This window comes from Phasianus colchicus, chromosome 25 (genome assembly GCF_987193195.1).
Source record: "Phasianus colchicus chromosome 25, bPhaCol1.hap1.1, whole genome shotgun sequence".
Classification (NCBI taxonomy): Eukaryota; Metazoa; Chordata; class Aves; order Galliformes; family Phasianidae; genus Phasianus; species Phasianus colchicus.
In genome coordinates, this window is record NC_143460.1 from 3,343,787 (window position 1) to 3,367,264 (window position 23,478).

At 52.7% G+C, this 23,478-nt stretch overlaps 1 protein-coding gene across 5 annotated transcripts in view; it reads left to right on the forward strand.

The window, feature by feature from the left end:
* Positions 1 to 23,478, forward strand: part of PLXNA2 (plexin A2) — a 211,922-nt gene that overhangs the window by 107,742 nt on the left and 80,702 nt on the right. For 2 of the 5 annotated variants that reach the window (XM_090124762.1, XM_090124764.1), the window contains exons 3-4: positions 13,485 to 14,717; positions 15,542 to 15,724. In XM_090124762.1, the coding sequence (XP_089980888.1) occupies positions 13,485 to 14,717; positions 15,542 to 15,724 (1,416 nt within the window). Of the gene's footprint in view, positions 1 to 189; positions 338 to 430; positions 695 to 4,980; positions 5,112 to 13,484; positions 14,718 to 15,541; positions 15,725 to 23,478 lie in introns of those variants that run through there. The other 3 variants (XM_090124766.1, XM_031606036.2, XM_090124765.1) reach the window with 3 other exon arrangements.

Here is a 23,478-nt window from a genome sequence, read left to right on the forward strand (position 1 = left end):
GAGCTCAGCGTCCCTCACCCTGCCGACCCTGGATGCAGAGCGTGTCCCGAGTTCGGGCTTGGGAACGGAGACCAGGAGCCTCTGCTCCCCTCCTCCCGGAGCCGATGGGAGGCTGAGACCCAGGAAACGTGGGGCAGGGGAGGCAGCCCTTAATTCCACCTCCCCCACCCGGGCGTGCTGATGCTCGGGGAGTCGCATCCTCCCGAGGGGCGGGCAACCCTTAGGGTTTTTCGTCGGCGCAGCACCGCTCCCCGAGCACCTCCCAGGCTCAGGTGCACCCACGGGGCCGCTCGTTTCCCTTCCCGGGGCCGCAGCGCAGCGCAGAGGCGGACGAAGGGTTAAGAGCGGGGAACGGGGGCGGCGCGGGGGGGGCGGCGGCGGGCGGAGGGGGGGAGCGGAGCGGAACGGATCGGATCGGAACGGAACGCAGCGCGGTGCTCGGCGGCGGCGGAGGGAGCGCGGGGCTCGGCAGCGGGCGGATGCCGGGGAGGACGGCGGAGGGCAGCCGGCCCCCCCCGCCCCCCCGCCGCCGCTGCTGTCGGGCAGAGCTGAGCCGCGAAGCTGAGCTGCGGGAGGCGGAGGAGCGGCGGGCGATCGGCTGCGGGTTTTCAGGCTGGCGGGGGCTGCGTGGATTACCCCGCCGTGAGCCGGGGAGACCCGAGGAGGAGGCGGGCGGCGGCGGCGGAGCGGTGCGGTGAGTGAGGGGTTGGGTTGGCGGAGGTGCGGCTGTCCCCGGGGTGCGGGGCTCTACGGAGCATCCCCGGCTTGGGGATGAGGTTCGGCCCCGGGTGACCACAGCCCTTTCTCCGGCCCCGCGGCCGCGCAGCGCTGGTGGCACCGAGGCGGGCGGAGCTCGGCGGCCCTCCGGGAGCTGCCGGCGGCTGGCACTGCGCTGCGAGCGGCGTCGCGGGGTGCTCCCATCGGCGGCTGAGGGAGGGATGGAGAAATCCCTCGAGCTGCCTGATTCCTGGTCACCTTTCCTTCCTCCCTTCCCGTTCTGTTGGGTTTGTGTATAAACGCCGTACAGACGGATGGTTCCTCCGGAATTTTGTTGTCGTTTGTTACCGCTTGGTTGTGGGTTGGAACGCTCGGTGCATCGGAACCAACTGCTGGCCGTGAAAGTTCCCGGCGGCATGGATGGGCTCCTCAAAGCATCCCCGAATCTTAGAGGGAAAAAAATAATAACCAGACCCTTCTAAAACTTCCCTACATCCCTGCGAGACCTTCATTGAGAGGCACTGGGGGATGGCAGGGGATGCATTCCTGCTTCTTTTGGGAAATCTCAGCCCTGAGTGATGCCCAAAGCCCCACAGCCCCCCACATTGCTGTGCCCCTGACCCCCCCGTCACCCCGTGCCCGGGCCTTACGGCTTTGTTTCCATTCAAGCCGATGCTTCGCGTTCCTGGAGGTGAAGTGAATGATACTCAATTAATCCATGTTCTGAGGGGTATCAGAAAGTCAATAGGTTAATATAAAGTGAGGTGAATAGTAAGTGGCGGAGGGGAAAAATAAACCTCAGCCTTGTCCATCTGTGACCTGCAGTTCAAGGGACGGACTGGGAGGTGAGGGAATGAAGTTCATGAAGTGCCTCCATGCGCTGAGTGATGCTGGCAGGGTTTCCTCGCCCTGTGCTGAGCACTCGGTGCTGCTGTGGTGGTTTGGAGCCATCCAACAGATCCCAGTCTGCTGCGGGGAGCTGCACTGGGCTGCCCTTGGCTGGGTGGCTTCACTGATAACGACGCCTCTGGAAGTTAAATCAGATGACCTACTTAGAGCAGAGATGGATCCCTCAGAAGAAATCTGTGCCATTCTCGGAACAGATGTTTGGCTTTTTTTTTTTTTTTTTTTCCTTTAACACCGAGGTGTTAGATCCTTTAAAAAGTGATTTTTTGCTTTATTGCTGTCCTTTTGCCATTTGTTGTCGCTTTGAGGATCCTCAAAGCGTAAATGTGATATTGGGGCAGTTCAGGGAAACAGATAAAAAGGCTTTAAATTGGGAAACTTGGTGCAGGCGATGAGTAATGCTCACATATACCTGTTGGGAAATGGCTCATAGAAAGAACCTGCCATCCTCTGCTCATCAAATCATCTCCACTGCAAGAAGATAAAGTAACACCGTTTACTTTTCATTGTCTTGATAGCGTTATTTGATGTAATTAATTGTGGGACTGGTAACAAGTTTCTGCAGTAGGAGCAGGTAACAGATGCTGCATCAGATCTGCACACAACCCACCACTATGTTAAAAACAGCTTTTCCTGGTGCTCTTATCACTCTGTCTCGCTCTTCACATTAACCCTGAGGTTTCTCTGCCTCTCTTAACTTCGGTGAGATGCAGAAGGGAAAACAGACCCAGGCTGGATGGGGGAAACTGGGAGAGAGGTGACTGCTGCTGCCCTGTGCTCTTTAACTCTCTGCAGCAAATTACATTAGTATGTGACAAATTGGCTTGCAAAGCAGCTAAATGGGAATGACATTTGGAGTAGTTTGCAGTGCAGACCTTGTGGTGTCTCGGGGAAGCATGGGATGTGTGATATCTTCTCCAGTTAACCACGGCTCTGAGGCTTTACTTCAGGAACTCCTGTTGCAGCCAAATGTGGGAGGTTGGAGTGTGTCTTGGGATAATTGCCCAAAAGCTATGTGGCAAACGTGGGTGCGGGCTGTCTCATGCAGTAGGCAGCTTGTGTGTGAGGAGCTGAGCTGGGAAAAGCAAAAGCTGACACCCAGAAACTGCAGGGCTACGGGAGAGAGGGCTGCAGGAGGAGAGCTGCTCCCATTCGGTGATGCTTTCCTGCAGGGCTGTCTGTGCCTCCGGGGCACCTGAGTTTGGGGGAGGCTGTGAGCAGCTTTGGAGGAGCAGACTGAGCTGTTCTGCATAACAGCACCCTGCTGCTGCCCCACATCTCCACGCTGCCTGATGTGGCAGGGAGCAAGCCATCCCAATGGGCCCTTCTGCAGCTCCAACAAGAAGTATGTGAGGCTCTCCCTGCCCGCGACTGGGGCTGTCACAGCTGACAGAAGTGTCTCTGCTGGGCACTGGGGGTGTGAGCTGCCCAAACCTGTGGCAATGTGTTCCTGAGCTCTTGCCCATCTCCAGGCGCTGCTGATTATTCAGCTAATCTTTATTTCATGCTCCTGTTACAAGAAATACATACGGGGGAGAAAGTGGAAGGCGGTGACACATTTAAAATACACAAGAAAAACGCTGGCAGGAAAATAATTGTTCTTATTCCAGAGGGATGAAATATTGATGGGCCGAAGTTGTGGCAGGATTCTCACCCCACAACTCTTTTGTCCCTGTGCAGCACCCAAGAGGGGCTGGCTGTGCTGTGTGCCCACTCCCTATTAACTCGGGGTAACCCATGGGCAGCCCATCACCATCTCATGAACATCCCTTTGGGGCCCACATTGTGCAGGAGCCCGCTTCTCTCTCGGGGCACTCAGCCATTAATTCATTAGATCTGAGGATTTCCCCCCCCTCTCTCCCCCTTCTCTTTTATTTTTTTTTTCCCTCTCCCCTGCAATTCAGACAGTGATGAATGGACAGAAATCCCTCAAGGGAAACATTTTTTCTCTTAGTTACAAAGATTTCATGGCTAATTAGAGTAAATGTGGGTTTTTAGAGTGTTAATCTCTTAACCAGCTTGGCTGGGGGGGGGGAGGGGGCTGCCACCTCTCCAAAAGGAGAGGGCCGGGCAGGGAGCAGGGGTGCTGCCGAGCTCTTGTGGGGCTTTGTGCCCACCACCCTCTGCATGTGAGCATTCATCACCGGGGGGAGCACCCGGTGTGCGATCTCACAGCGTGGAGCCGCGGGGAGGGAAGCGGGGAGCGGCTGCCGGGTGCGCTCCGTTTCGTTCTCGACAGCGGAGGGGCTGCGGACAGATGTACCGCCTCGACCCGAAGTATCGCCTCGGCTCGAAGTACCGCCTCGACCCGAAGTACCGTCTCGACCCGCTAGAGGGGACCCTCCGGAGGATGCTCCATGCGAGGATCAGAGCGGGGACGCGCCGTCGGGACGCAGCTGCGCTCCGCCGTGGCGGCCGCACCGCCGGGGTTGCGGGTCCGGTGCTCCCGGGGGAAGTTCTGCCTAGAATGAGGAATTCGGGTAGATTTCTTCTTAGAAAAAGTGGGGATGTGTTGCAGTAGGTCGCCCAGGGAGGTGGTGGAGTCGCCGTCTCTGGAGGTGTTTTGGAGCTGTGGTGATGTGGCAGTGAGGGATGTGGTTTGGTGAGGTGAACCTCCTGTTGTCTGACAGATCCCATCTCCTGTTTCTGGCCGAGATTTCTGGTTCTGCTTGGGTGATGTTGAACTGGGAGGTGCTGATAAATGTATCGTATTCTGAAAGTTTAATCCTGCTTTGCCTGGGCTAAAATTGCATTCAGAGCAGGAGATAAAAGGCATCAGTCGCATTATAAAAGAAAAGCTCAGATTATCTGAGAGGGTGGTGTGACAGCATAGGCAGCCCCACAAACTGGGCCCTGTGCTGTGCTCACAGCAGCTGCTGCTCCCAGCCAACCAGATCCTGTATGCAGTTGCACTGACAGCTCCAGGTGTGACTGTGCTCAGTGCCATTCCATTGCGTGGCAGAAGAGTGGTGCTTCCAAAGAGCAGGGCTCTGCTGGAGGCATTTTGTCACGCAGCCCATTCATTTCTATTGCAGTTCCCTGTATTGTGTGCCTGATCTCCTGTCCTTCAAATCCCTGTTGGTGTGATGGGCTCGTGGATAGCCAGGGCTATTCTAAAGCATGGGGCACATGGAGAGGGTCCCAGCCATCCATGGCAGGGATGGTTGAACAACCCCAAGCACACTGTGGGGGCCAAGTGCTCTGCTGCAGGCTCTTCTCCAGAACCACAGTGCTCACTGCTACAGCAGTTTCCCAGGTGGGACTGTTCCTTGCAGCCCTTTTCCTGCTCTGACGCAACTTCCCCACTCCATAAAAGTGAAAGGTGACGTCTGAATAAATATTGCCCTGACCTCTCACCTCACCACCTCCCGCTGCTGCTTTCCCTGAGCTCGGCAACAGAGCTGTGGCTGTGCAAGAGCTCAGCACTGGGGCAGAGCTGGCAGGGAGGGTAGCCCCCCATCCAGCCCCCCTCCCAGCCCTGGAGTGAGGTGAGTGGGGCTGGGGCTGTGATGGGTGGCTTTGTGGGGTTGTGCTGGGCACAGGTACAGCTGCAAAACCCCTATTAGGAAAGCACTGTGCAGAGCTAGCATGGGACAGGAGCTGGGATGGCACCTGGCACCGACCAAGGGTGGGTGCTCCCATGGACTGCACCAGCTGTGGAGAAGCCCTTAGGGTTCATGGACAAGGCTTCCTCCATTGGGAAAGGGAATTTGTCAGCTCCTCATTATGATGTCCCAGTGAAGCAATGGGTTGCAGTCCATGGAGAGGCTGTTCCCTGCACCTATCAGGAAGGTGAAAGGAAACAGCCTATTTTGCTTTCAGCTCCCGGCTGGCTGCAGACAGCGTTAGAAAAACAGAAGTTTTAACTCGCACGAGGGTGGGCTGTGAGCACCCTGTGCTGCATCTCAGGGCACCGAGTGCTGCTGGGGAAAACAGGAACCCCCCCGGCTCCATGCGGGCTGGGCAGGAAGGCAGCGGGATGTGGCAGCCCTGAGTCAGCACAGCAGCACCTCGTGCTTCCAGCCAGGAGCTGGGAGCAGATCCACTGCCCAGGGACATTTACCAGGAGCTTCCTCTGTAGTGTATGCTCAATAAGAGAGCACTCAGAAATCCCTTGGATAGGTTGGGAGGGGGGTTGTGGGTCAGCATCACTGAGTCCTGTGGAACCGGCACTCAACAGGGGGAGAGCAGAAACTTGGCAGCGTGCACAGGTTGTTCAGTGCTTTGCTCTATTCATCTTGAAATAAGCTTCCACAAAGTGCATTTTGAGGTTTCAGCCTTGAGTGTCAGCCTCAGCATTTTGAGAGTCATTGTAATACTTACAGCAGGCTTCGGGGTTCTCTCTGTTTGCTTCTTGCTTGCTGCGCTCTCAGGCTTTGCCTTGCCTGTATCCTCGCAATCTGGGGATGCGGTGCTGGGGCTCTGCAGCTGTAGAACTGGCTGTCACTGAGCAGGTGACACTGTGAGGCTGTGTGCATTGGTGGCAGCATTAAAACTTCTCCTTTGTGCTATTGAAAAGGGTGTTTTCCCACTCTGGGATGTTACAGACCACGGCACGCTGGTGTTTGCCTAGGTGGTCGAAGAGCTCACGTGCAGGCAGCTCATGTTAAGGGCTTTGTTCCCCGTGGCTGCACAGATTTATTGGTGTCAGAGCAGGAAAATGGTCCGTTGGCTGCCGAACAGGGATGTTACAGTTCAACTCCATAAAACATGCCGGGCTGTCTGCTTTGCTCATTCATTCGCCAACCACCCAAAAAGTCACAGCAACGGGAGGAGAGGATGGAGCTCTGCCCCCGTGGCCGTGTTTCCTGCCTTCGCTGCTTTATGTCACAGCCTGTAATGTTAGTTAAAGAAAACAACAAAAACTGTGTATTTCCTTTTGATTTTTAATGGAGGTGGGGCAGGGAAGGAAAGGAGCGTGGCTGTAGGTTTTCTCGCAGGCTGAGCTGTTCTATCCTATAAACAGATAGGATAGAAGGCTGAGCTGGGGCAGCGGTTTGCAGGCTGCCCCTCTCCAGGCTGCAGTTCTCTCTGCAGTTAGCGAGGAGTTAATTGCAGCCATGCTGAGCCCTCACAGTGCTATGCTGACCCTGCACACGGGGACCCCGCAGAGCAGAGCTGTGTTTGGTCACAGCAGGTTCAGACAGTCCCTAGGATCTCATAGCAACCACGGGGCACGGGGAAGCACTTGGGTGTGCAGGAGGAGAGGGGCTGAGCCCCATGCTTGTTGCTGGTGCATAATGCAGTGCTGAGCAAGTGCTGGCGTAACTTGGCTTTTCAAGGCATAAATTGTGTGACAGGGGCAAAGCTGTTCCATCAGCTCCACCAAATAAATGCTCTGACTTGGAGGCGGCCGCGGCTTGTAGGGCTGAGCTGGAAGTGCTAGAACAAACTGAGAGAGAGAAAAACAAAAGCTGAGGCTCTTTCAAGGACTTCCAAGGGAGTTGTATAACTTGTCTGGAAAAACAAACCTTGCCCGGGTGCTGGGATGGGGGGAGAAGTGGTGGATGGGGCTGCTGTGCAGCTGGAGTCCTTCAGCGCTGAGCCCAGATCCAGCAGTGTGGCTTTAACTGTTCCCATCTCTGCAGACAGGGAGGAAGTGAGCGTGTGTCAGTCCCAGCCCTGATACGGGCTCTGTTTTGGCAATCTGCACCAAGAAACCCAAATGCGTGGCCTGTGGGGTTGGTCAGCAGTGATGTTTGGTAGCTGAGGCACTGCTGAGGCGTCGCACCTTCATCCCAGGTGCAAATTTTAACGTGAGGAAAAGCAAAATATTGACCCATTTCTTCGTCCCTAACAATTCCTGTTACATCCTCTCCAAATTTTCATTACAAACACCACTCTTTGCCAGATTATCTGTGCAAGTCATCTTGTTTCTGAAGAGGATATAATATTAATTTTTGTGTCACTTCGTTCTTCTCCCGTGTTTGGGTGCATTTGATGAACAGCACTATACATCTTTGCATGAGTCAATTGGGTTTTGCTTCTGCCCTTGGAAATGGGGATGGAAGCAGAACAGATTGCTGCTGCAGAGTGCACCAGTGTTCCTCAGAGCTGCATGGAAACTGCTTCAGGTATGGAGTTCTTTTGACAAAGCATCTCATCCCCGTTGTGTCAGTGGAAGTTTTGCAGCTTGTAGGCACTATGGAGCTGAAATCATAGAATCACAGAATGGCCTGGGTTGAAAAGGAGCATAATGCTCATCCAGTTCCAACTCCCTGCTATGTGCAGGTCTCCAACCAGCAGACCAGGCTGCCCAGAGCCACATCCAGCCTGGCCTTGAATGCCTGCAGGGATGGGGCATCCACAGCCTCCTTGGGCAACCTGTTCCAGTGCCTCACCACCCTCTGAGAAATCACTGATTTATGCCACAGTTTTGCCCTCTGTGATCCTGATGAAATGTTTGACAGGATCTGGAAGGTCAATCTGTGGTTGTGAAGCGGATGCATATGAGCAGAACCAACTGAAAATGTTCCTGCAGCTCATACTGGTGCTGCTTTGCTCCTGCATCCCTCCTGCATTCCCACATCCACTGCAGCTTCTCCTCCTCCTGTGCGTGGGATGGAGGCAGCTCCCAGGCAGTGCTTTGGGATGGGGCCGTGGGTGACAGCTGAACCCAGGGCTGTGCCAGGAGCTCTCACTGCATTCCTGTGAAATATGGCCTGAAAAGTCCCTGAAGGATTTATTGTTTTCCGGGCCTGGCTGGATGTGGTCCGATAGGTTGGATTTGGGAAGGAAATGACTCAGTTGCTCTGCAGACAAGTGCAGCTTTGAAATGCGAAGAGGTGGGAGACAGCTGAGAGCCTCCAAATGGTGGGGAGCTGGGTGCTATGGGTCTGACCCAGCCGTGCTGGCAAGTGCAGGGGAACAGCAGTGGGTGTGCAGGACAGCTCTGCCTTCAGACCATGCTGTGCAGCCCCTGTGCTGTGACTGCTGGCCAGTGTCACACATGGACCTCAGCAGATGCTTTCACCATCCATACTGTCAGGCTGCTTGGAGAGGCAGAAGTTTATAAATGACAGAAAGATCCTTAGTGAAGAAACAAGAGTTAGCGTTGCAAATAAAGAAAACAAGACAGCTTGTTTCATCTAAACAGAAGGGTTATTAAACAGGCTTGAATTAATCAGTGATCTGCCAGAACTCTGAAATTGAAAAGCAGGGCAGAGGAGCACAGAGTAGAGCAGGAGGAACTGCGATCCTGGCTGATACCTGAGTGCAGAGGGAGAGGTGATGTCCAGCGATGGTGGGACAGGGTTGAGCTGCTGCTGGGTTTTCAGGCATCTTAAAGCACTGTCAGAACCGCATGGGGCACCCAGTGATGCATGCAGGAGGGACAAGGAGGGGCTGCACAAGGTTCTGAGCTCTGTTCCCTCACGCTGCTGATGGAGCTGGCACTGATTGCTGCTCATGTCAGGTCCTCACATTGAGGCACTCTGAGAGGGATTTGATGGTCCCTGAAGGGTTTTCCAGTGCTGGTGGCTCCTTCCAGCTCCACCTGCCTGCTGCAGGTTGCTAGCATCAGTGCTATCCGTAGTTCCAAATCCTCAATACATCACAACAGTGTCTGAATGACAATTCCCTCCAGTTCAATGGTGAATTCCAGCTCTGGGATGCTGGCTCTGACTGCTGGCTGCAGGGAGGTGCAGCACTGAGCCCCCTCCTGCCTCCATTGCACTGTGCCCAAATGGCTCTGCCCAGTTTGGGGCCATCTGATGCAGCCCTGCTGGTGCAATAGGGCAACAGGGGGAGGTGCAGCCACTGGCAATGCCGTGGGCAGGGCTGTGTAGGTCTGATTTGGTGCTTATTGCTCAGAACCTGAAAATGTGATCCCATTCTGAAGTGGTGCTGAGCATCACCCACCCTCTGGTGGGGGGACGTGTGCAGGCAGAGCCATGCCCACAGTGATGGCAGTGCTGCAGTCTGAGTGAAATCCATAGCTGTGCAGTTGGGGATTCAGCACCGAAGAGCCTCCTTTTAACAAATGTCCCATTTCCTGGTTTACTTAGGTAACAGCACCGTGGCTACTGTGTAAATACATCTGGCTGCCTGGGGGGAGCGTGGGGATAACGAACGCTGCGTTGGCACAGCCAGAGGAGCTCTGTTGCAGGATTTCTGTTTAATGGAGTGGCTGGGGACCCATTAAACGTGAAGCTGGGGCTCTCCATTTGCCTGTGGGGCACTTGGAGGGAGGCCAGCAGACGCTGCTGCCTGCTTTCCTCCTGCAGCTCGGTGACCGCACTGCGATCTCCCCTCGTGCTGTGCTGTTCCCACGGAACAAACCACAGCCAGAGGTCACCTGTGGGACCAGCGGGCACTGACACCTTCTGTATCGCTTCGGGCAAAACGTTTTAAGCATTTGATCTGCTTGCGCTTGAGGTCACCCTCCATTAAATTCTGTTTCGTTTGGGAATGAAGTCCCTGAATAATCAAACGGAGTTTGAACTGAAAAGAACTCTGAGATCTCCAACTCCAACCCCAACCCATCCCACGGTGCCCACTCATGTGCCACACCTTCAGGGTGACCCCACAGCTCCCCGGGCAGACTGTGTCAATGCATCACCGCTCTTTCAGGGAATCATTTTTTCCTAATATCCAACCTGACCCTCCCCTGGCACAACTTAAAGCCATTCCTTCTCATCCTGGAGACAAGCAAGGGCTTACCCTGTGGTTGGAGATAGCTGTGCCCGTGTTTGCTTGTCACTGTTGTCAGGGGAGAGCGGCTCTGCTCTGCTGAACAATCTCTGCTCAGTTCATGAGCACAGACACGGATAGGGGGATCGAAGCACTAACACAGCCCCTTACACACACTTTACTACAGTGGTTTGCGCTTGGTGACTCCCTTTTGATAGCAGAGCATTTCCTTTGATCGAACATGAGTGCCTCTTGTGCGGGAGCACCATTCCCAGCCTGAGAGAGCAGCGTTCAGGGCCAGGCAGTGAGTCTGGGGGAAGCCAGGGATGCTGCCAGCCCAGCTCTGTGCTACTCTGCTTCTCCTCACCCCAGCACTGCTAGGATGCTCACTCAGAAGTGGGGGGGGGATATGGAGGGGGGAGGGAAGAGGTAGCTCATCCGGTATGCATTGTGTAAACAAGATCCCACGTCTGCACAATATGACCGAATTGGGTGCATAATTCATGCAATCGTGTTTGTTATCAGGGAAATGCCTTTTCGTGGCTGGGCTTCGTTCTTCCCCTCCTCTTCCTTGTCCAGGGGCTGGAGGAAGCAATAAGCACAATGCTGTGCTTTGCCCTCTTAACTCTTTCCCTGCACCTATAGGGGGGCTGTGAGCACTGGGGCTGCTGCCCAGCATTGCATGTTGTGCTGGAGGAGCAGCTCAGTGTCTTTCAGCCCTGCTGTTTTGCTTTCTCATATTAGGGGACACCGTGGATAGCAGGGCTGTCCCTCCTATCCCAGCCATTCCGGAGCTGTCTGCTGATGCACAGCCTGCTTTTAGTGTTGGTGGGGTCAGAACCTTCTATAAGCAAACAAAAGGCACTAGGAGCCCTCGTCCCTGCTTTGTGTTAGGAAAATGTAATTACTTCACATCAAACTGTTCAGTCATTGCAGATGGTGTCAAGCAAACAAATGATTGAGTGCTGCCTGGGCTCAAAGTGCACGGGGCTGCTGCACCAAATGTCCTGAATATTGGGTCTTCACAGGACATAAATCACTGCAACAGCTTCAATGGTTGGAAATGTTTCCCAGGAACATTCCTGCTCGGCTCCAGGAGGGCTGAGAGCAGACGTGTGCGCTCTCACTTGGCACAAAGTGGGCAAACTCCATTTCTTTCTCTCTTTTTTTTCCTCCTGAAGGCAGAGATAGATGGAGCCCATGTGAAGAGCTGGGGGCAGCTGGTGCCCCAACAGCAAGCAGCATCGTGCAAGAGGGCAGCTGCTGCACTCATAGCACCAAAATTGTTCCTTTGAGTCCTCATTTTCCATAAGAGAATCTCTTTTTTTTTTTTTTTTTTTGTATGTACTTTAATTCCCCCCCCCCCCTTTTTTTTTCTTTTTCATGTGCATAAAATGCCACAAATGACAAAGCGTGGTGCTGCAGTTGAGTGACAGCTGCAATAAGCAGAGTGTTGCTGCACTGAGATGGAATGAGCTGGGTTCCTTCCCCCCTCAATGGGAACTGTGGCCATTTGAATAATAATATTATGGCCTCCATTAGGATGACAGTGGGGGAAAAAAATCAGCTCAGACCTGTGATTATTCCTTCAATCTAATAATTATTTAAATACCAGATAACTCCTTTCAGCCTAATTGAGGCCTTTCAGCTGCTTGGGTTTATGTTGTAGCCCTGAATTTACTCTCTCTCTTTTTTTTTTTTTTTTTTACCTTGTGTTACTAATAGCTTCAGATTGCTTTTAAAGCCGTGTTTTAAACTCACTTCCAAGAAAAAAAAAAAACAAAAAACAACCTCAGCAGAAAGCAGTTGTGTTGTGCAGTGAGCCCTGCAGTGGGATCTCCTGGTTCTGTGCAGCATTCCCTTTGCTGAGCTCCCCATGCATCCCAGAACCCCAGAACCCAGAACCCACTGCCCTGAGCACCCCGCCATCAGAGCACGGCCTTCTTTGAGCTGGCAGAGAGGAACTGCTGCCCGCCAGAGGTGGAAATGAAGCTGGAAAACAGAAGCAGCAGCCGGGAAAACGTATCCCTGAGCAGAATGAGAAACCCATTATCGTGCTCCTGCTCTGCCTTGTCAGTGACACGGAGACGTGCAGCCCAGGGACAGAGCTCCTTTGTCACCTCTCACAACACCCGTCTCCAGCTCCAGGCGTTAACAAGCCTAAAGAGTGGCTGCGTGCTGACACCCGCTTATGAGCGCGGTGTAGGTTTCCAGCAGCATGAATTATTTTAAATACCAAAACCGAGATCAGCATCAATCAAAGCGGGGGCTCTGACAGCTGCACGGGGCCAGGAGGAGCCCTTGTCCTGTAGGATAGGTGCCAGGAGGTGCCAGCATGGACACGGTGCTGTCTGCCTGGTCTGCATGTGATGGAGGAAGGCGGCTCATCATCTTCCTCATCCCAGGGCGGTATGGCCCCATACTGCTATGGGATGGGGGATAACATCTGCCAATGGGACACAATGGGATGGTTCCCATGGTTGCCCAACCTGGAGCATGGAAGAAGCGAAGCGTTTGAGATAAAGGAGAACTTTGTGATAGTTTTCTAAGTGCAATTTGTTGAACGCATCTGTGGTGATGAGCAGGGCTGAGGTGAAGTGCAAGATGGGGTCAGCAGCAGGTCTGGAGGTTTGAGCAGGGTGACAGGCCAGGCACACTTGTGGTGGCACTGAGGTCCTGCACCCCGTGCATTAGTGCTGGCATTGGTGCCACCTACATGGGCACTGCTGGTTCAGGGCAGAAGTAATGGGGGCTGCTGGGGCTTTGGGGTGCGTGCTTGGTGCACTTTTGCCTGCATGAGACTTCTTCCTCAGGCTCTGACATTAAATCATAGAGGGCCAAGAGGTAGAAAACACCTCTTATTTCCTCCGTTGCTTCCAACAACATTCCCTGCAGGAGGCATCCTTTTAGCCAAGCCTGCAGATTGATGGTTGTATGGGAACTGCAGGCTTTGTCTTGGCTGGGAGCTGATTATCCCCTCCCGTGGCAGAGTGGAGCACATTATAACAACCAAACACAGAGCGCATTAACAAGCAGGGGCTGAACCAAGTGGCACAACCTCGAACCTGAACAGTTTGCCAATAAGTTAGGAGACCTGCTTAATTCTTGTTGGGCTTAAGGATGTCCTCGCTTTATCTCAAGGACTGCGTAATTAGAAAGTGTAATTTGAATGGTATCTGCAGGCACACCGGTTCTAATCCTTTGCTCTGTGCGTTTCTTCTCTCCCCCAGAACCATGTGAGGGACGTTGCTGGGGCACAGGTCGTTCCCAGGATGGATCGGAGGAGGACCTGCCCTTGGGCACTGCGCTCCGATGGCGATGGCAGGTCAGCATCTCTGCTCTGCCTCCTCCTGGCATCGCTCTCCTGGAGTGCATCCAGCAGCACCTCGTTCAGCACTTTCCATTCTGAGCACCGGGACTGGACTTTCAACCACTTGACCGTCCACCAGAGCACCGGGGCCGTTTACGTCGGAGCCATCAATAGGGTTTACAAGCTTTCGGGTAACTTGACCATTTTAGTGGCTCACAAAACCGGTCCCGAGGAGGACAACAAATCCTGCTACCCTCCCCTCATCGTGCAGCCCTGCACTGAGGTGCTGACCCTCACCAACAACGTCAACAAGCTGCTGATCATTGACTACTCTGAGAACCGGCTGCTGGCCTGCGGCAGCCTGTACCAAGGAGTGTGCAAACTGCTGCGCCTGGACGACCTGTTCATCCTGGTGGAGCCCTCGCACAAGAAGGAGCATTACTTGTCCAGCGTCAACAAGACAGGCACCATGTATGGCGTCATCGTGCGCTCCGAGGGCGAGGATGGGAAGCTCTTCATTGGAACAGCAGTGGATGGGAAGCAGGATTATTTCCCCACGCTCTCCAGCCGGAAGCTTCCCCGCGACCCAGAGTCGTCGGCGATGTTGGATTATGAGCTCCACAGTGACTTTGTCTCGTCTCTCATCAAAATCCCCTCAGACACCTTGGCCCTCATTTCGCACTTTGATATCTTCTACATCTACGGCTTTGCCAGTGGCAATTTCGTGTATTTTTTGACTGTTCAACCAGAGACCCCGGAGGGCGTCTCCAACTCTGCCAGTGACCTCTTCTACACATCCCGCATCGTCCGGCTCTGCAAAGATGACCCCAAGTTCCACTCCTACGTCTCTCTGCCCTTCGGCTGCGTCAGGGGGGACACGGAGTACCGCCTGCTGCAGGCAGCCTACCTGTCGAAGCCAGGGGATGTGCTGGCCAAATCCCTCAATATCACAGCCCAGGAGGATGTCCTCTTTGCCATTTTCTCCAAGGGACAGAAGCAGTACCATCAGCCACCGGATGACTCCGCGCTCTGTGTTTTCCCAATTCGTGCTGTCAATGCCCAGATCAAGGACCGGCTGCAGTCTTGCTACCAGGGGGAGGGCAACCTGGAGCTCAACTGGCTGCTGGGGAAGGATGTCCAGTGTACCAAAGCGGTGAGGATGCAGGCAGTTGGCTGTCATAGCCTTTGGTTTTAATGCGTGGCCCTATGGTGCAGAATAGGATCGATCTTTCCATGCCTCAGTTCCCCTAAATATGGAATGGATGTAGCAATCCTTTTCCTCCTATTGTCCTTTTCCTCCCTATTGTTATCAGACGATCAATGATGGCAGTGGAAGGAGAGACAGCACTGAGGCAGGTGGGTAAGGATGAAGGTGTGCTGCTTGTTGGCAGTGTTTGCTGCTCCCAACCTCAGGCTCTCACCTTTCCCACAGCAAGAGGCTGATATCAGCAAACTAACGAGATAAATACAAATGACAGTTGCATCTTTCGTGGTTTTATTCAGTTGATTTCTCTAATCTTGATTCACATGCAGATTGTTCTAGGGCTGACTTGAGAATCCCTGGGGCCTTCTTTTGCCAAGCATATTAAGTTTGGCTGCTGAGAGGAGATGAACGTGGGTTAAATGAAATGAAAAAAGGAAAGTGAGAACACTTGCTTGCACATGGGAGAGCCATCCCTTCACAGTTGTGTCTGAGTGTTTGGCAATTCCTGAATGTCCCTTATGGAAAATTAGCAAGAGGACTGCAGTCAGCATGACGGTGCAGCCCCATGGCATGAATCTGCTGCATGGGAGAGACCACCATAAAATGCAAAGTCTGCAGCTGGATCAACCCCTGCTGACCTCACATCCACGCAGACTCCATGTCCCCACCAGCCCCACATCCCCACTCTCCTTGGCTCTCATGTGCAGGAACCCAGGGCTGCCCCCTGCTTTGTGCTTCACTCACAAGAATCTTCTTAAATCTCCTTTTTCCAGCCTGTTCCAATTGATGACAATTTCTGCGGGCTCGACATCAACCAGCCCCTGGGTGGCTCAGTGCCAGTGGATGGTGTGACACTCTTCACCTCCAGCCGGGACCGGATGACTTCTGTTGCTTCATACATCTACAATGGCTACAGTGTGGTGTTTGTGGGGACTAAAAATGGCAAAGTGAAGAAGGTAAGGTAATTTCTGTGGCTTTGGAGGGGCGGGATCCATTTCTGGTCAGTGTTACAGCAGGTTGTGGTTTTGTTTGGTTTTGCATTTCATCATTCAGTGAACCCTGCTGTGTCTGTGGGGCTGTTGCAGAAATAGTTGGAGCAATAATGGGCTCCTGTGGTTCGAGGCAAAAGAGTTGAAGTGACCGTCAGCGAAGCATGGTGAGAGGCCTCAGAGATATCCTTTTATTTGTGGAAGTTTAATGGAAATCTTGCAGCAGGTTTGAGTTGTTTCACAGTAATCCTTCTGAGGTTGGTGTGGTAGACTGAGCTTAAGAGGCTTTTGGGTTTGGGTGGCAGAATGTTGAGTCAGGGAGTGGGTTAACTTGGATGCTTTTGGAAACCAAGCCTCAGGGCAAAGCCTTCCCACTTTTGCTTTCCTCCCCAAGACAGCTGGATGATGGATCCCTGGAAGATAACATTCCTCACCCTTTGCATCACAAAAGCTGGGGCTCTTGCCCAGGGCTAAGAAAATCTCCATGTTGTTTTCCTCTCCCAGCAGCAGGAGCTGGGTGCTGCTGGGTGGGCTCTAAGATTCTGGAGTCCAACCATCAGTCTGCTGAGTGTGAGATCCTTCAAATGAACCTGAGATGTCAATGACATCATTTGGTGATCCTGCTAAAAGCAGACCCTGCTTCTCTGAGCCAGGGAAAGAGTTAACAAATGTAATCAACAGCAGGTTGTTAATTTTTTGTGTCCTTAAACAGCAGGGAATTTCTTTCTCATCTATCCAGGAAGATACAAGGACAGGCAGATACTACACTTGAATGTCTGCATCATTTTAATTACATCAGTTCATTAATATTCATTCAGCACTTTACAAGTGCTGAGCAGCAGTAAATTAGGAGTCTCCCTGGTGCCTCTCAGTGCAGTGAGGAAATCTGGAGCGTGGGGGCATGAGCAGAGCCCCTCTTTCCCTGCCCAACCTGGTGCCGTGTGGAACACGGGGCTCATCCTGGTGTGGGTGGAGAAAGAATCTTCAGCATATTGCAAATAATGCATCTGCTGCTGTGATTCCAGCAAGCCATGTTGGCCATTGTGTGGTTTCTGGTTGTTGGGTGTTTGCTGACCGTTGTTGAGTGGTTGTTTGCCATGGCTGGGTGTTTGCCAACCATTGTTGGGTGGTCGTTGGCCATTGTTGGGGTGGTCGTTGGCCATTGTTGGGTGGTCGTTGGCCATTGTTGGGGTGGTCGTTGGCCTTTATTGGGTGGTCGTTGACCACCGTTGGGGTGGTTGTTGGCCACTGTTGGGTGGTCATTGGCCATTGTTGGGGGGTTGTTGGCCACTGTTGGGTGGTTGTTGGCCATTGTTGGGGTGGTTGTTAGCCATTGTTGGGTGGTTGTTGGCCATTGCTGTCCATTCGGTGTTTTGGGCAGCAGGGGAGTTGCCTCATGTAGAGGGAATTAAAGCGAACAGCTTGTGCCTGCACACCAAGCATTTACTTTAGCGTGGCATTAATTATGTAGGATTACAGAAGAAGCGTTTTCTCTGGCACAGTTAATTCCTTGTAGTTGTCTGCATTGAAGCCCCACTCAAACAGCCACCTTTTGATGCATGTTAGTCTATTCATGCCCATCCACTTTACTCCTGTGGGCAGGAGGGGAGCTGAAGAGCGATGCAGAAATGATCCAAGCTTTACCTTGTGGTTTGAGCCAGTGGTAAGCAGGTACTGAAAAAATGAGCTCAGGTCTCCAGCGAGTCCCTTCCAGGCATTCATTGCAGTCAGCCTTTGGTGGATATGTTAAGAGCCTTTCTCCACATGTGTCAGCTGTTGGGACCCTGCTATATCCAGAGCCGGAACCTCATCTTACGCTGTGTGGGGCTGGGGATGTTCTATATTTTGTGGTCCTGTCTGCACCTCCAGTCCTTTCTATTCCTTTTTGGTATATGGGGTTGTCTTTACGTATGAAGTGTGGGAAGTGGCTTTGCCTTGAACAGTGCCACAGTGGAGGTGTTTTAGATCCAGAGAAATCACTTGGTTGTCTGTGGGGCTGAGCGTAATCCCGGAGCTGACACATCACTCAGCGAGCACACAGCGTGCTGAGGGCTATGAAAGTTTCTGTGTCTCTCCTTCCCCACATGTGAAATGAGGACAGTAAAGATGTGCACCTCTGGAAGTGCCAGAGATTCCCAGATAAACGCCTCCTCTCCTCGTCGCACCGCCCTGCCCGTCTACCTACGCACCGAGCGCTGAACGCTGCTCGCATCTATTCCCTCTCCCACAGTTGTTGATTTACTTTGGAAGCAAGCTGGTGGCTCAGCCTGGGATTTCAAAGAAGAGGCTTTTATGTAGCTGCAGGGAAGAAGTCAGGGAGCCAGCTCTGAAATCTTTCAGATTTGCCTGCGCTTTGCCTGTGAGAGTTCATTACCGAAAATATCCTCTTATCTCACCGATGTCCTTCCCATCAGCCATTCTAATGGGCTGCTGCAGCCTGTCCTCCCAAGGAGCTGGATGCTGAAGGTCCCTGCCAACCCAGGGCCCCTTCACTCCCAGCTTGTCCCTTCCCCTTGTCTCGCTGTCCCCCTGCAGTCCCTCTCTGCCCAAGCAGCCCCAGCAGGGCTATACCCGAGCTGTGGGCTGTCAGCAGCTCACACCACGTGGAATGGTACATGCACCCCTCTGCCCTTTGCTGCTGCCTAAGGGAAAAGGATGAGTCGATGGATCCATTCTGCATGAAAACCCAGTGCTGGAGGGGGGATGTTCTCACGCAGCACTGGCTCAGCCATCCCGACTGCCTTGGGTAGGGGATGCTTGGTGCTGTCAGGGGCTGCACTGCACGAATGTCCCCACAGTACACGGGATGTGACAGAGCAGCCCTGCTCCATGGCAGCCCTGTGGCATTGAGAATTGCTGCAAATGACTGCAGCAGTTATCTGTAAGTGGTGAAAAGCCAATGTACTGATAATGCTGTGACCTTCGGATAAGGTGGGTACGTGGGGTCCTGTTCTCTGCAGCCTGGAGGTCTGGTTCTCCTGCAAGGTTTCAGCATCCTGACTGGGGTAAATGGTATCATATCGAGACATAACTGCTCAGATTAGTGAATTCCTTCAGTAATGCAGTTTTCATCGAGGAAAATTAGAGGAGACATTAATACAACAGTTAACAGCAACTGAGTGCTGGGGGGAGATGTGTCGGCTTGCTTGTTCTGTTTATGGGCTTCATACAATTCCATCAATATTGATGTGTGATGCCTTTGATTTTGACACTAATCATTGCTATGAATTAAATTTGCAGCCATATAATTAGGACTGCTATTAATAGGGCCTCAAGCTAAGCACTGCTGTGCTAGTTGTCTTCTTCCTGATGGAAAACAGCGTCCACGGAACTCAGCTAATGTGGTCTGCCTGGTGGAGGATGGGACTGATGTGGAAATTGCACTTGTTGCTTTTAGGGGTGTAGAGACATGGGAAGGGCAGACGTAGGGGTTTCCTGAGAAGCGTGCTGGATTTGCTCCAGAACTTTTGAGTTTGCTGTTTTTCTTTTAGAGCGGGAGGGAACGGGGCTTGCAGGAATAGAGTCACCCTCCATTTCCAGGGCTGAAAGGCTATTGCAAGCCTGGTTTCTATTCTAGCTGCCCTTCTGCAAATCTGTCCCTTTATTTCTCTCCCCCAGCTCTGTTTGGCTCTGTGGCAGCAGGCACAGCACAGTGGCTGGGCTGCCAGCGCCGCTCTCCGCTCAAATCAATCTTGTCTTTCATCCCAAGAGGTGTGCTTCTTATTAGATCTAATAAATCAGTGAAGTGCCCTTCATTCAGCTTGTCAATGGAGGGCATTGTTTGTGATCAAGAATAAATAAATGTCTCTTCTATGTCTGACCGTGCACAGTCCAAGTGCTGTTTTGCCATCGCACCGTCTGTGCCTGTGCCAGGCAGAGCCCTGCAGCAATGCTGAGCCTCTCAGCTGAGTGTGCATGTGGGGAAAGGCAGCACGGTGATGCTGGTGCTTTTATCCCAGCACTGACCTGCTCTGAGCAACTGCTGGGAGGTTTGGGATGCGCTGAGCTGGAGCTGCCTGCGAGCTGCTCTCTGCATGCAGAGGTCGCTTCCACAGAGCAAAGCTCTGCACTTTGCAGCCTTAGTGTTATGCATGAGAACTCAGGAACGGAGCGTTTGGTGAGTTTGGAGGTGAAGGGGACAGTGACAAACAACTGTCAATTGCAGTTCTGCAGTCCCAGAGCACCCCATCCCCATTGCATTGCTCTCGTGCATGGCTTGCAGCGTGCAAGGTGACCTGCGAGGAGCTGGGTGGGATCTGTCTGGAGGAAAGGTGCTGCAGGACGATGTCAGTGCTGTGATGCTGTGACTCATTGTTTCCTTGCTGCATGCACAAACGTGCAAATTGCTGGCTGCCCAGTGCTCAGCAAGGCAGAGCCCTGCAGGGCACTGATAGCTGTTGGGGCAAGGAGGAGCGAACTTCTGAGTGCATTGTGGTGTTTTTGGCATGTGAGGGTTTTATTCAGCTTGGCTGATTTAATTTCTTCCATTTGTGGCAATAAAACAGATCTTTCCCAACCAAGCACATGTCTGAACCTGTCCTTATCTGACTTCATTCTACAGATGCTTATCTCATCCTTCAGCATATCCTTAATTATCGCTCCTACGTGTATCTTGGAGCACTTCAGGACAAACAGTTGCAGCAGTGTGCAGAGGAGCCCAGAGGCCCTCTTCTGTTCCAGCCCACAAATCCCACAGCAGCAGTGGCAGCGGATGCTCAGTATCACCCCGTGTCCCTGCAGGGGATGGAACAGCTCAGGAACATCCCCACTGCCCCTTGGAGGCACGAAATTGGCTCCTCTTCTCCCAGCATCTCTCCTTCAGTTCTGTTATCTGTTGCCTAGCACAGGGAAATGAAAGAAAGGAGAATTTTGGATGTGTTTTAGAGCTGCTGGAGAGCTGAGGGGCAGGTGTTCAGGAGCTGCTACGTGAAATGGAGCCAGGTGGGCTCGGAGGCAGCCTTAATCCATTCCTTGGCTCACGAGGTGGTGATGAGATTGCTTCTTACCAGGCTTGGGCACCTTGAAAAATCAGCTTGAAATGCAGAGTGCAACAATGGCGTTTGATTCATTTCCAAATGGAGTGGGGCCACAGGAGCAGTGAGTGTGGGGAGGTTCTGTGTGTGGGTTCTGCACCTCGGGGGTTTGGTCCCAGCCCTCAGCAATGGCCCTGAGCATCCATCCTTGCACTTTGAGACCACGCAGCTCTCCCACTTGTGCACTCATATATATCTTTTTTATATCTTGAACGTATTTAGAAGATAATGAATCCCCACACCTTGCATAGGAGGAGGCATTGTCTCCTTTATGAGGATGAAGTGAGGCAGAAGTTATTCCTCCTCCGGTTCGTGCTGGAGGCAGAGCAGCATTTTCGTGTGGTTCAGTAATGCTTTTTTTTTTTTTTTTTTTTTGTGAAAAACATTAGGAAAGGCCAAACTGCTCTGTGAATTCACAGTGGTTTTGCTGCCTACTCCCTGCTTCCCTCTGGGTGTGAACTTGAAGAGGTTGCTGTGCTCTGGACACGTTCTTGGCTCCTGCCTCTCCATCTGTGAGTGAGAACGTTGTGCTCTCCTTGGGGTACGTGTTGCACTGCAGGCTTTTAAGATCCTCACTGAGGTCAAACAATGCACGTTTTGGGTCCATTTGTAGCATCTGAAATCCCTGTGTGGCAGGAAATGCTGCAAGATGACCACGCTGTGTTGCTTCTATAAATGCCTCCTGGAGGAAAAAAGAGCAAAAATGGAAAACACAAACGTTCAGAGGGAAGGGGAGGGCGCACGCAGAGCGCTGTGCTTTGGGGCCCCACACTGCCCTCCCTCACTGTGTTCTTCATCTGCACCATGAGCTTCACCACCCATTGCTGCTCCCACTGCTTCTTGCTGCTGCCCAGGGCAATGGCGGTGTTAGTGAGGGTGTAAAATACAGCGTAGTTTGCAAAGGCAAATCCATCACTGGGACATCTGCTGATATTTATGGGAGTGCCAGGCAGGTGTGGCTGGGATGCAGCCAGTCCCTACGTTAGCATTGTGCCTGCAGTGATGCACGCTCTGCCCACCTCCCTTCCTTCTCCTCAGGAGAAAGGCAGGTGCCTGTGTGCCTCACGTCTTCAAAGTGCAACCAGCAGCAGTGATTGGAAATGGCTTCTCCAGGACCCACACCTCCTCCTGGTTGCTCCTTCTCTGTTGGTTCCACGTCTTTACATCTCGCAGATGCATGCAGATGAAAGCGATGTGCATTCGAAATGAATGTGCGCATCGTGCAGCCTGCTTATTATACAGTGTGGGGTGTTTTTTTTGGTGGTTTTATTTTTTATTTCTTTTTTTTTTTTTTTGTGGTATGCTGCTAAATTATTTATCGTATGCCGGGCTTTAATCTCATAAACCTGCCTGCAGGCCTTATGCTTTGCAGCCTGAGCGTCCTGCAAAGCATGAGCTGTGGGTGAAGGTGCTCATGGCTCATCCCAGCCTGGCCTTCAGCACTGGGAATTTGGTCATGGCACTGTGAAATAAGTAATGGGAAGAATCTGGAAGATGCAAGGCTGAGGGACAGGTAGGGCTGTGGAGTGTGAAGGGGGATGGTGGGGTGCTTTGCTGGATGGGAACCTCTGATCAGAGGCACAGCCTGAGCCCTGCAGAGCCACGTGCTGTTCCTTGAGGAGCATTAAAGCACAGCCAATGCCTGCTGGAATGCATCGATAAAGCGCTCTTTTTAGAAGCATTTCTGCTTCTCTAGCACAAATGTGCTGTTTCTTGTTTGGATGCATGGCTTTCTTCGTTCACTTTTATTACTAGGGACATTTACATGAAAACAGCGTGTTTTGCTCTCGCAGCATATTCCCCCATCACAGCTGTGCTGCTCAGCCCCTGCAGTCTGTGCCTTCCCTCAGAATGGGGCTGAGCTGGGCACCCAAATAGAGCTGGAACACCGAAATTCCTCATCAGTCCAAATTTCAGTCTGAATGATGGCTTTCCTGTGGATTTAGTGTATTTTTCTTTGATGCTTAGCCATCATAGAATGCAGCACTGCAGCCCCCCAGTTAGAACCTTGTGCCTGGTATCTGATCATCCCAAAGACCCCCCAGCTTGTGAGAAGGGTCTAGCCCCACTGCCCTGAACTTTTAGGGGCTCTGGCTGCTGCTTCATGGAAGCCAATGATTGGGGAGAAGTGAAATTCCAGCCTGCTGCTTCCCTCCCCTCTGACCCCACTGCGTTTCTTTCTGCTGACCCCTGAATATCAGCACTGCTGACCTTTAGTATTGGGGGGAGGAGGGCAGGCAGAGGACGGGGAGGGGGGGGTTGGATGCTTCTGGGGGTGGGGAGGTAAAACTGAAACCAAATGATGGATGGGGATGGGCTGGTGCTGGAGATGGGCTGAGTGCATGCACTGAGCTGCTTTGCTGCTGCTCCATCACAGAGCCTGCTTTGAATGCTTGCTGGAATGCTTAGTTTCCTGAAATGGAAAATGTGAAGCAGGCAGCTGAGCTCCTATATCTCATCCCCAGCACCTTACACTGACTTTTGTTGACTGCAGGGATGGGGCAAAACCACTGCAGACTGTGCTGGTGTGGAGCAATAGCTCTGATAGAGCCAGGCACACAGTGTGATGCTTGTGAGTGTTCACAGTTCATAGTGCAGCTTGGTGGCAGCTCCTGCTCCACATCTGGTCCAGCAGCAAGCTCTGATGGACTGGAGTGTTCTGTAGGCTGGCTGAGCCCTGCAGAGCAT